At 47.4% G+C, this 12,007-nt stretch overlaps 1 protein-coding gene across 1 annotated transcript; it reads left to right on the top strand.

The window, feature by feature from the left end:
* Positions 1–1,788: 1,788 nt before the first annotated feature.
* Positions 1,789–11,847, top strand: ALDH2 (aldehyde dehydrogenase 2 family member). Its single transcript, XM_021544653.3, has 13 exons — positions 1,789–1,965; positions 2,992–3,096; positions 4,093–4,233; positions 4,463–4,542; positions 4,910–5,021; positions 5,442–5,570; positions 6,025–6,138; positions 6,451–6,553; positions 7,205–7,389; positions 7,671–7,835; positions 9,566–9,723; positions 10,809–10,923; positions 11,240–11,847. Exons 1-13 carry the CDS (start codon positions 1,843–1,845, stop codon positions 11,270–11,272), a joined length of 1,563 nt encoding a protein of 520 aa, XP_021400328.1. The 5' UTR covers positions 1,789–1,842; the 3' UTR covers positions 11,273–11,847.
* Positions 11,848–12,007: the final 160 nt, after the last annotated feature.

Genomic DNA, 12,007 nt, shown 5'->3' with positions numbered 1-12,007 from the left:
AGGACCATGAGGCTGTAGGGAAGCCGGTAACCTGAGCCTTGGATTCTCCCAAGCTCCAGGGTGAAATTCCACCTCAGCCTCGGGCATTTGGCTCTGCTGTGGAAGGGGGAGGGAGCTGAGCCCGTGTCTGCCCAGCCCAGATATTTGGGATGGTTTCCCAGCAGGCGCCTGAGTCCTGCACCTCCCACCTCCTTCGGGCAGGCTCAGGGGGCCAGAGCGGGTCTGCCCCGGGGGGTTTTAGTGCTGCTGGATCTGCCTCCAAGCCCCAGGGAGGGAAGGGGCTGCTCGAGAGAACCAAAGGCTTTATCTGACACGCACGGTGCTCGGTGTCCATGCCGGGACCGGGCACAGACAGGACACTCATGAGGGCTTAGCCCCGAGCTGGAGCTCAGCTCTGTGACGTGCTCTGGGGACACCTTGAGCCGCTCGCTCCCTCTGGGAGACACGGGCACATCTCTGCGGGGAGAACAGGTCTGGCATCTTCCACGGGCACGCAGGGCTGAAACAGGAGGGAGAACACATCAGAACAAGAGGTCCTTGTTAATGCCACTTTCTAAAGGGCTGCCCGGGAGCCTCTGCCCGGGAATCCATCACCCTTCGAGGGATATGGGCGGACAAGGATGAGGGAGGCTGAGATCCAGCACAAGAGGATTTCTTTTCAGCTGATCCGGGAAACACACGGCCTAATCCGTGTCCTGCTGGATAACCTGGGGCAGGAGTTTTGCCTTCTCTGGGCTATGCTGTTCCTCCCTGCACAACTGGGCTGATGCTCCCCTTTGCTGAGAGAAATGCTGGAAAGTGCAAATGCTGGAACCTCCAGCAAGACTTTCAGTGACCTAGGTCATCCAGGACAGCGGGTGAAACTATTCCTGAACTCACATATTCTACAATTTTTCTGTCCCCTTTAATAAACCAGAGCCATCCCTGTCACCCTTCACAGACTCCTCACTGAGTCTCTTACACAGGGTAACACCACAGGTCTTTTTTCCCAGAGGTTAAAAACCTCTTTTGGTTTTCTTTTGGTATTTTTTTTTGGTCTGTGGCTTCCTTAGTGATGGTGATGATAACCCGAGCACACCTCTGCTCCCTGCACTGAATTTGCACTTGGATCTGCTGAAGTTGCACAAGGCATCTAAAACAAACCAGAAAAAAAGGCCTTTAGCCATTGTTGGGAGCGATTTCAGAAGGCCTCTCATTTACATTCACCGAGAAACTCCCTGTTGTGAGAGCACTTCCCTGGCTTTGTTCCACTACCCCTACACATGGGAGAGATTTTTTGGGTGCCTGGGTGGACGGTAATGGTGGCACATCTGTAGAACTGGGAATCCAGGTCCCCAAATTCTCCCACATCACCTTCCCGTAAAAGTAACCAGCTCAGGGGAGATGTTTCTGGGGTTTTTTCCCTTCTTTTTTTTTCTTGGTTATTGCCTGCAGTTAGGCACGAAGTTCCCTGGGCATGGACCGAGACGCGGCAGAGACAGGACAGGGACAGGGACAGTGCTGGACACGATGAAGCCCCCCCGGGGCTCCAAACCAAGCCTGATTTGAACCGAACGGAGCTGAGCTGTGCCGAGCCCCGCCAAGCTGATTCGAACAGGACCGTGCTGAGCCCAGCTGCGCTGAGCCAAACTGTGCTGCTCGAACCGAGCTGGATCGAGCCTATTCCATACGAACCAAGGACGCCAAGCTGGCTCTGCTCGGGCCGCGCTGCTCAGAGCCCAAGCGCGCTTGATCCGAGCCCGAGCCGAGGTGGGCGGTGCCGAGGCGGGGCAGGCGGAGCGGGGCAGGCGGAGCGGGGCTGTCCCGGGTTGCGGAGCCCGGGCTGGCCCAGCTGAGCTCAGCATGCTGCGGGCGGTGGTGCGCGGCTCCCGGCTCTGCCCGGCCCTGCTCCGGGCTCCCTTCTCGGCCGCCGCCGCCTCCCCCATCCCGGCGCCCAACCCGCGCCCCGACATCGCCTATAACAAGGTAGGGCCGCGCAGGGAGCCCGGGGCAGCCGGGCTGGGCTGGGCTGGGGGTTCGGGGCTTCCGCCGATCGAGCCCGGGGCGGGCTGGGCCAGCCCGGGGTGACGCTGAGCCCGGAGCAGCCGCGGGTTTGGGCCCAAAGAGCAGCCCTGGGTGCAGCCGCAGGAGCGGGGCACAGGGCGTGTGCCACTTCGCCACCGGGCTCTGTCCCCTTCCCCTCGGTGGGTTCAGCAATCCCGCATCGGTGCGAACAACATAAGGAAAAAAACTCTGGGGAAGGACACGGGGGGGAGGGGAAGGTGCTTGGCTGGTTATCTGCAGAGACCGGACCCTTATTCCAAGAAAATCCCGTGGGATAACCTGTCCGAGGTGCTGCTGGAAGGCAGCGTTCCAAGGCACCCTGCCACTCCCTCCCCGCTGGCCGTGCCCAGGCTCTTGGTGGCTGTACGGGCGTTCTGCAAGTTCTCGGCGTGCACCACGATCTTTGCACTCCCATTCTCTTGCCACAGATCTGAAAAAAAAAAAAAAAATACCCTTAAAAAGAAAGAGTTGGTAAATAGCTGCTGTTAGCACCTGGTTCTAGTGCCTGGGGAGCCTAAAATCGGTTAATGTGGGAATTAACAGAATCATTTAGATTGGAAAAGGCCCTCAAGACTCATAAGAAAGGTGTACAAGTTCTGGCAACTCATTGTAGTGTCCATGCCTAAAGCATTTTCCCACTCTTCAGTCTCCTGAGCTTCCAAGTCCAGCCAGGCTTCCAGCTTTTGCAAGGACCTACCAAGGTGGGAACCTCTTCCAGCTCACATGCTGTTTGCTAAGCTGCGAATTCTTTTATTCACTTGAGGCTGTGTTGTGTGCTTTTAGGCTAAAGTATCTCCTTCATATTGCTGCAGGTTTGGAGCCCACACAAGTCAAGTTAAGCCCTTTTAATTAACCAGGATCCTCAGATGCCATCAAAGAAGCAAAACTCCCTCTGATTTTCCTGGGATCTGGCTCGAAGGCTCACCCTGCTTGGCTTTTTCCTTGCAGATTTTCATAAACAACGAATGGCACGATGCAGTCAGCAAGAAAACCTTCCCCTCCATCAACCCAGCCACAGGAGAAGTCATCTGCCAGGTGGCTGAGGGCGATAAGGTAAATGTTGGGATGAGATGGGTTTGTTCTCCATGGGAGCAGGTCCACAGGGGTTGCAGAGGAAGGCACCACCCCATGTCCCACCTGGGCAGCTCCGTGTTTGCAGCAGTTCTGATCTCTGCAAATCCCCTGTCAAGTGCTGCTTGTGTCCTTCCTTGACTATTACTTAAAAAAAAAAAAAAAAGAAATGGTGGGGAATAAAGTCATATAATCATCACCTGCCTTATGCAAGGCCCTCCTGGGAGTCTGTGGCAGAGCTGAGGTGGTGTTTCCCAGCAATTTGGGGTTTTTCCTACAGTCTAGAAACTTGTGTGTGTTCCCCAAGGGAGGAGTAAGTGAGGGAAACCCTTTGTTGTTTGCTTCTCTGTGGAAGCCTGGCTTGTCCTGGCGAGACCATTGCAGCAAGCCAGGACAGAGAACCAAGTAGGAACCAGCAAATGCCCTGACAGGACAAAATCATGGAGCAGAAACAAGTGATCAAGGAAAAACTCCTTTAGCCTGGATTCTGAAAAAGTGCCAAAAGTAGACTTCTAGAGCTTTTTCCATGCCTCATCATAGGATGCAAATATTAACCCAGCAGGTGACATTGCAGAAATAACCTGATGATATTTGCACTCTGTGTAGCTGAAATAACAGAGGGTGAGCACAGGCAGAGGTTGTGGCTGCACAGCTGTTGCACCCATCTGCTCCTTTGCCATTGCTGCTGCTTCCTCCACACGGATGCAGCCAGGTGGGAAAGCGGAGTCCTTGCAGTGTTTGTGCTGAGGGGAAGGTGGCCCAGGGCTGCACCCGTGCCCTGGGACTGAGGAGTGCCTTGCAGCGGGGCAGCTGCCAGGGCTGCAGGTTCTTCCCCCGGGAGCTGGCAGGAGCAGCTTCTCGAGCTGCCTGGCTGCAGGGCTCTTTGCTCCCGCAGAGCAGGGAGAGCTTTTGTTGTTTGCAGCGAGGGAGGGGGAGCTGGTTACTCCCTCCTCACCCTTTGCCTGGGCTCCCCCGCAGGCAGATGTGGACAAGGCAGTGAAGGCAGCCCAGGCAGCGTTCCAGCTGGGCTCTCCCTGGAGGAGGATGGATGCGTCTCACCGCGGGAAGCTGCTGAACCGTCTGGCTGACCTGATCGAGAGGGACCGCGCCTACCTGGCCGTGAGTGCGGGGACTGGGAACCACGGGGGCTGTGCCCGCTGCCTGGGCTGGGGCTCCACCCCCAGCCCACACTTGGGACAGACTCACAGAGGGAGGGTGGGGAGGCACTTTTGAGAAGCTGAGAGCAAAAGGCCAACGTGCAGGACAGATCCAGGCTGCAAACTGAGAACTCAGGGCTGTACATGTGAGTTCCCCCCTGGCTCTTCAGGAAACCTCGCTGTCTTTGCAGGCCCTGGAAACTCTGGATAATGGCAAACCCTACGCCATCTCCTACCTGGTGGATTTGGACATGGTGGTCAAATGTCTCAGGTGGGTTTGGAGGCCACAGCCACAGCTGGCCCATGGTACTGAGTCTCTGCAGGCTCAGCTACCTCCAAATTCAGGTGCTGTGGAATCTGAATCTGGGTCTGGCTGATGGTTTCATATCAGACACTTTGGGTTTAGTTTTTGCTCTGACTTGCCCAAGTCACACAAGTGGTGGTGATCCGTTAGCACAGAAATTGCAATGGGAGACACAAATATTTCTATTTACTGTCCATTTTTAAAATCATGTGTTTGGGAAATAGCTGCACTGAGTTGTGTCCAAAGTGACTGAAAAAGAGGAAGCCCCTTTTATTTTCTGTTGGCAGCAGATTTGTTATTTTAATTCCAGTGACCAAATTGTTGTTGTTTCCAGATACTTTGCAGGCTGGTCAGATAAATTCCATGGCAAAACCATCCCGTTAGATGGAGACTTCTTCTGCTACACAAGACATGAGCCTGTGGGAGTCTGTGGGCAAATTATCCCGGTGAGTAAAGTGTAACAGCAGTTCCTGCAGGGCTGCAAGAATTCAGTGTTACACTGTAAGTTCCCCTCTGTTGCCAATTGCTGCTTCCTCCCAGGGGTAAACAAAGCTGGGCTTGCACCAGCTGAGAGGGCTCTTAGTGCAGAACTGCCTGTTGATTTCAGGGACTCTGAGTGAGGTTTACTTTGTATCTCTTGATTAAAAAAATAATAAAGGGTTTCAAACCCATTAATAGGAATTACCTGAGTAAGAACCACAATTAAGTTTAAACTGCTGCCTAGAATTAACCCCAAAATTTTGCATGATGAGAAAAAAAATCCAAGACTGTTTCCCAAGTGCTGATTTGAGTGGAGTTCAGTGGTTCATTACTGACTAATCAGAAACTTGCAAGTTCACACCAGCAAATCTCTCCTTGTTTTTCAGTGGAACTTCCCACTGTTGATGCAAGCATGGAAACTGGGGCCTGCCCTGGCCACTGGGAATGTGGTTGTGATGAAAGTGGCAGAGCAAACCCCCCTGAGTGCTCTCTATGTGGCCAGTCTGATCAAAGAGGTGAGGACAAAGCCAGGATTCCATCACTGCTGGAGACAGGAGCAGGGAAGGTCTGTCTGCAGAAAGGCTTGGTTATCCTGGGTGTCTCAGTAGCTGATTTATCAAAAAAAACCTCCCTTGTTTATATAAATGTGTGTGCAGATGATGTAAGTCTTGATTAGGGAAGGACTCTTTGAGGTTTGATTAGATAATGAACTTCAGGGTGATCAGAAAGTGAACATATTTCTATGTGTATGCACACCTTCAAATTGTGCTTGGGATGTGGGGTGGGAAGAGGAATTGTCCTGGTTATTGCAAACAGCATTAAAATAAAGCCCTGGGAAATCAAAGGTGAAATCAAAGGAGTGGTGGTGCTGGTGGTGGAGATCTCCTGAGTGTCACAAACAGAGGAGGGGGGTGAAACCCCTGGTTTGTTAAAGAAATAATGTTGCTGTGTCCTGCTGGGCATTGCCAGGCTGGATTCCCCCCGGGCGTGGTGAACATCATCCCTGGCTTCGGGCCCACGGCAGGAGCTGCCATCTCCTCCCACATGGACATTGACAAAGTGGCCTTCACTGGCTCCACGGAGGTAAGGGAGCCCCGGGACCACGGAATGTCTCATAGCTGGGTAAAACACTGGAGGTGCTCTGCCTTCTCCACCTCATTTAAAGCTGATTCCAGGGTGTGAGATGTATATTTGCATCACTTTTGTTCTGATTTGATTCTTTAAGATTTTCTCTGTTGTTTCCCTTGAGCTGTTCCTTATTGGAGGTGAAACTCTGGGCAGACTTAAAGCCCTGACATTGAGGGGATTAACATTAAATGCTGACTGAGATGTAAACCCAGAGTCCTCTTGCTGATGTGAGAGTTAATTCCAACACCTGCTCTGCTCTCCCTGCAGGTTGGACACCTGATCCAAAAGGCTGCAGCAGAGAGTAACCTCAAGAGGGTGACCCTGGAGCTTGGAGGGAAGAGCCCAAATATCATCATGTCTGATGCAGACAGTGAGTAGCTGCTGGGCAATGTTTGATCTGTGCCTTTTACCTTGGCTTCTTCTAAGCAGAGCTGGAGGGGAAAGGAAAAGGAAGCAAAGCTCTCCTGTGTGAGGCTCTAGCAATGACACCACCACTCTGCTGTGCCTCCTGCTGCAGCTGCTGCATTTGTGTATCAGCACTCCTCCACTCCCACTTCTTTTCCCAGTTCTGGGTAGTTCAGCTATCAACAACTACAAAAAAATTGTTTCAGTGTCTTCCTCCAGTCCTTGCTCCAGTTTTGTTTTCATTTCTCTTGGAGCACACCACTCTTTTCTTCTGCTGTGAAGTCCTGCTTCCCTCATCCCTTGCATATAAACTCATTTTTGGCCTCAATGAGCCAACACATGCTTTTATATGCCAGTTCAGTGAGGAAGAAAATTTGTCCTTAATACCTGATAATTTCCAATGAGAACTGTAACCTGCCTCAGTTTAGATGTTTTTCTCTAGTCTGGGGTTCTTTAATAAAGAATGAAGTCTGTAACTCCTGCCCTACAAACCCATGGCAAATGCTGTCAACTGAAAGGACTTTGTATCCCCAGCAGTCTCTGTGATAATTGTGCTAAAAAAGTCACAGGTCTGGCTGGGTTTGTTTGCTTATTTGTTTTCTCTCCCTCTTCCTAGTGGACTGGGCTGTGGATCAAGCCCACTTTGCCCTGTTCTTCAACCAAGGGCAGTGCTGCTGTGCAGGGTCCAGGACCTACGTTCAGGAGGACATTTACAACGAGTTTGTGGAGAGGAGCGTGGAGAAGGCCAAGGCCAGGGTGGTTGGAAACCCCTTTGACTTCAAAACAGAGCAGGGGCCTCAGGTGGGAGCAGGAAATGCCCTGAGCTGTTATCTCATGGAATTGTCCTAATCTTGAGTCGTGTAGATTAGAGTGGGAGTATCCTTGGCCCTATTGATTAACCTCATTGGAACTGAGCCCATTATCACTGGTGCAGGAGGGAGGAGTTAATTAACCACCGGGACAATTCCAAAACTTAAAAATGACCATTTCCCTCTGGAGATTGCTCCTTGCAATAAGGGATTGCTGGCGGGCAGCAGGTGGGAGTGGAATCTGTTCCCAGTGTGTCTCCTCCTGGCTCTTAGGTGGATGAGGAGCAGTTCAAGAAGATCCTGGGCTACATCAGCACCGGGCAGCGGGAGGGAGCCAAGCTGCTGTGTGGTGGCAGCCCCGCTGCGGACAGGGGCTACTTCATCCAGCCCACGGTCTTTGGGGACGTGCAGGACAGCATGACCATCGCCAGGGAGGAGGTGAGTGCTGCGGCGCCTTGGGGCTGCTGCAGGCAGCACTGCGAGATGTGAGTGAAAGGATGGGTTCTGTATTAGCTGTTAAAACTAGGTGGAGCAGTGGTTTTTAATTTTTTAATAACTTATTTCTTTTAGGGGGATATCTTTTGTTAATGAGCTGCTGGGTTTTATTGCATGATTGATAAAATTACATCATTTTAATTGTGAGATGCTTTACTTGGGGGAGGAGCTAAGCATTCTTACTTAGATAATTTTTACTTACTATGTTTTGAGAACTAAAATACTCTAAGCAGCTTTTTTAAAATTAGATTTCTAGAGGAAGACCAAATTGATCTATATTACTACAAAACTTTTAGAAGAAAACAACATCTTTTTGTAAGATTAGTACTTTAACAGAACTACATCTGTCACTTCAGGAGGACTGCAATTACCATTTAATTACTCTGACTGGCAGAGTGTCAGGTTCTATTCTGACTGTCAGTGGTTTTGTACTACTGCATTTTATTTTATTTTTCCTATTAAGTTATAGGGGGTTTTTATTATTATTTTTATTATTATTATTATTTATTTTAACTTTCTTATTAAGTTATAGGGGATTTTTCCCTATTAGTTATTTTAATTTTCCTATTAAGTTATAACTTAATAGGAAAATAGGGGGGGTTTATTATTATTTATTTTCCTATTAAGTTATAGGGGGGCTTTATTATTATTAATTTTAGTTTTCCTATTAAGTTATAGGGGGGTTTTATTATTATTTATTTTAACTTTCTTATTAAGTTATAGGGGGTTTTTATTATTATTTATTTTAATTTTCCTATTAAGTTATAGGGGGGCTTTATTATTATTTATTTTAACTTTCTTATTAAGTTATAGGTTTTTTTATTATTATTAATTTTAGTTTTCCTATTAAGTTCTAGATTTAAAAAAATATTATTTATTTACATTTTCTAATTAAGTTATAGGCATTTTTCATTATTAGTTATTTTAATTTTCCTATTAAGGTATAGGGTTTTTTATTATTAATTATACATACTAGTAAAAACCAATTATTCCTATCCTCATATCTTTGCCTTAATTTCAAAATTACAATAATTGAGGAAAAAAAAGTTTACATTTTCCATTCCAAAAAGAAGCTCCTGCCTTCCTCAGTAAACACTTGTGTTTCAAACCAAGCCAGTGGCATTTTGCCCCCTCTTGGTGCAAAGCCCTCAGGTTTCCAAGCTGATGTGAGAAAACTCAAGATTTGTGAAACCCTTGGCTGTGAAACTTGAGGTTTCTCAGTGTGACATTATCTCCCCTCCTGGTGACACCTTTGCAATAGAGGAAGTGACAGTGAATTTCACATCCTGTGGGTCTCTGAGCACACAAAATGAGTGCACAGAAGCTTGGTGAGTTCAGAAGAGAAAAAGAGCCAATTTTATTTCTGACCTCGCAATATATAGAATTCCAAAAGTGACAGTGGATTGGAGGGTGAAATTGCCACCTCTCCAACCAGTTAAACCAACAGTCCATCAATTCTCTCCTCCCATAAAGAAGAATGCAAAACAATCATTAAGTAGAAATTTGTAAACATTATCAGAAGGCTAAAGAAGCTTTATGAGAACTTTAAAACTTTCAAAAGCACTATAAAAGAAAACTTCACACTTTTAAAAATCAGGACAACACAGCCTCACCTCAGACCCCTGTGATCCGTTCCTGCAGATTTTCCCCACGCTCTGCTTGGGTTTTTGCAGATCTTTGGGCCGGTGATGCAGATCCTGAAATTCAGAACCATTGAGGAGGTGATTCAGAGAGCCAACGACTCCAAGTACGGCCTGGCAGCCGCCGTGTTCACCAGGGACCTGGACAAAGCCAACTTTGTGTCACAGAGCCTGAGGGCTGGCACAGTCTGGTGAGGCTGGCAGTGCACGGGGACCTTTAGGTGTGGTTTTTATAGATATTTATTTGTACAGGTATTTAATAGATTTTTTTTTTGTAGATTTTTTTGTAGATTTTTATTTTTAAATATTTTAGATTTTTTTCATAGATCTTTAATAGATTTTTATTTTTAATAGATTTTTATTTCTAAATATATTAGATTTTTAGTAGATTTTTAGTATATTTTTACATTTTTAGTAGATTTTAAAAATAAAATTTTTAGTATATTTTAAAAATAGATTTTAAAAATAACATTTTTAATAGATTTTTAAAAACAGATTTTAAAAATAAAAATTTTTAATAGACTTTTAAAAACAGATTTTAAAAAAATTAATAGATTTTAAAAACAGATTTTTAAATATATATATTTTTAATAGATCTTTTAAAATAAATTTTAATATGTTTAATATATTTTTAATTGAGTTAATTGACATTTTTATAATAGATGATTTTTATAATAGATATTTATTTATTTAGGCTGTAACATCTCTCCAGTGAGAGTGGTTATCTGGGGATGTTCACCTGGAGAAGGCACCAAGGAGACCTTAAAACCCCTTCCAGTGCCTAAAGGAGCTCCAGGAGAGCTGGAGAGGGACTGGGGACAAGGGATGGAGGGACAGGACCCAGGGAATGGCTCCCACTGCCAGAGGGCAGGGCTGGATGGGATTTTGGGATTTTGGGAAGGAATTCCTACCTGGGAGGGTGGGAAGCCTTGGCACAGGGCTGGGAATCACAGCTGAGGGTACAAACTGGACACGTGGCCCTGGCTACTGAGAGAGGTGAGTGGAATCCATGGTGCTCTGTTTCCTTCCTGCCTGATCAATGCCAGTGCTGATCCAGGGATGGATGGGATATTGGGATATTGGATGGGATATTTGGCTACTGAGAGAGGTGAGTGGAATCCATGGTGCTCTGTGTCCTCCCTGCCTGATCAATGCCAGTGCTGATCCATCCTGCTGGCTGAGGGAATGGGCAAACCCAGAAACTGCAGCCAGAGGAGTTTATCTGTTCTCACTCCTCGCTGAGCTCCAGGTGTCTCACCCTCACCTTCCCTTCCAGGATAAACTGCTACGACGTGTTTGGTGCCCAAGCTCCCTTTGGAGGCTACAAAGCCTCTGGGAATGGGAGGGAGCTGGGGGAGTACGGCCTGGAGGCTTATGTGGAGGTGAAAAATGTGAGTATTTCCTGCAGCCAAAGCCTTCCCAAGCCTCTGCTGCAGCTCCAAAAATGTCTTTTTTTGACATTTGTGTGTCTTTGTGTCACTGGGGTGGGCTGGGCTGAGAGCTGAGACCTATCTGGGGTAAAACTGGGACTTAAACCTTGACCTTCCCCCCTTTCCTCAAGATTTCCCAGTCTCCAAACCTGTCCCTGGCTGGGATGCACTGGATTTTCTCCTGCCTCTCACCCTTCCAGTGAATGTCCCTGAAAAGAAAAAAAAAAAACCTTGTAACTTTCCTTTTTTTTTTTTTTTTTTTTTTTTTAATCCCTAGGTGACAATCAAAATTCCACAGAAAAACTCCTAAGGCACAGCAGCCTTCTCCACGGATTTGAAAATAATTATGCAGCTTCATGGCACGCAGAGGAAAGCTCAACACAGAAAATTTAGTATGCAAAAATATGTAACTCTGCTTTAAGAGGTGTTTTTTAGGTGTTTAACAGAGCTTTTGTTAAAAAAAACAAACCTACTTGGCTTTATCTTTTTAAAATACCAAATATATTTGGCTGAGCACTAACTAGGTGGGTGGTTACTCTGGGTACATTTTGGGAATGTGTTATGTGGGTGCAATCACCCATAGGAGAGGGGTGTGATTTTTACATCTCTATCTGATAAATAAGCTTCTTTTCCCCAAGAAACCCTTGTGATGCTTGTTTAGTCTAGGAGGATTTATAGGCTAGAAAATAACAATTATGTGCTAGCTCAGAATTAGGTCTGTAACCCTTGTCCTGTGAACTGTTTCTCTTCTGTGAGCAAAGCAAACTGAGTTCGATGTGTACCTGGGCCGGGGAGCAGCGTGAAATCTGAGGAAAAGTGTTTTTTTGTTCCGTCCTGCTGGTTGTAGCCACTCCAAATAAACATTTGTTGTCTCGGTGCAGTCAACCCTACTTTTGTTGGGAGGTTTGCGCCAGTGAGCCAAAGGATCTGTTCTGCTGTGCTTGTGTTGATGTCACAGCCAAACTCCAGGTGCCGGCCCCAGCGCGGCTGGAGGAGTGAGGAGGATGAGAACCTGAGTGAGGGCGGTGGGGCTGCCCTGGGGGCA

This window comes from Lonchura striata, chromosome 18, assembly GCF_046129695.1.
Source record: "Lonchura striata isolate bLonStr1 chromosome 18, bLonStr1.mat, whole genome shotgun sequence".
NCBI classification, from domain to species: Eukaryota; Metazoa; Chordata; class Aves; order Passeriformes; family Estrildidae; genus Lonchura; species Lonchura striata.
Note: the sequence above shows the minus strand (reverse complement) of the source record. Positions and strands in the feature narration are given on the sequence as shown.

Excerpts from the sequence above, each read along its gene's own strand:
- ALDH2 (XM_021544653.3), top strand. The coding sequence starts at position 1,843 with ATGCTGCGGGCGGTGGTGCGCGGCTCCCGGCTCTGCCCGGCCCTGCTC. Across the intron at positions 6,554-7,204 it reads CATCATGTCTGATGCAGACA|TGGACTGGGCTGTGGATCAA; the intron begins GTGAGTAGCTGC and ends CCCTCTTCCTAG. Across the intron at positions 7,836-9,565 it reads TGACCATCGCCAGGGAGGAG|ATCTTTGGGCCGGTGATGCA; the intron begins GTGAGTGCTGCG and ends GGGTTTTTGCAG.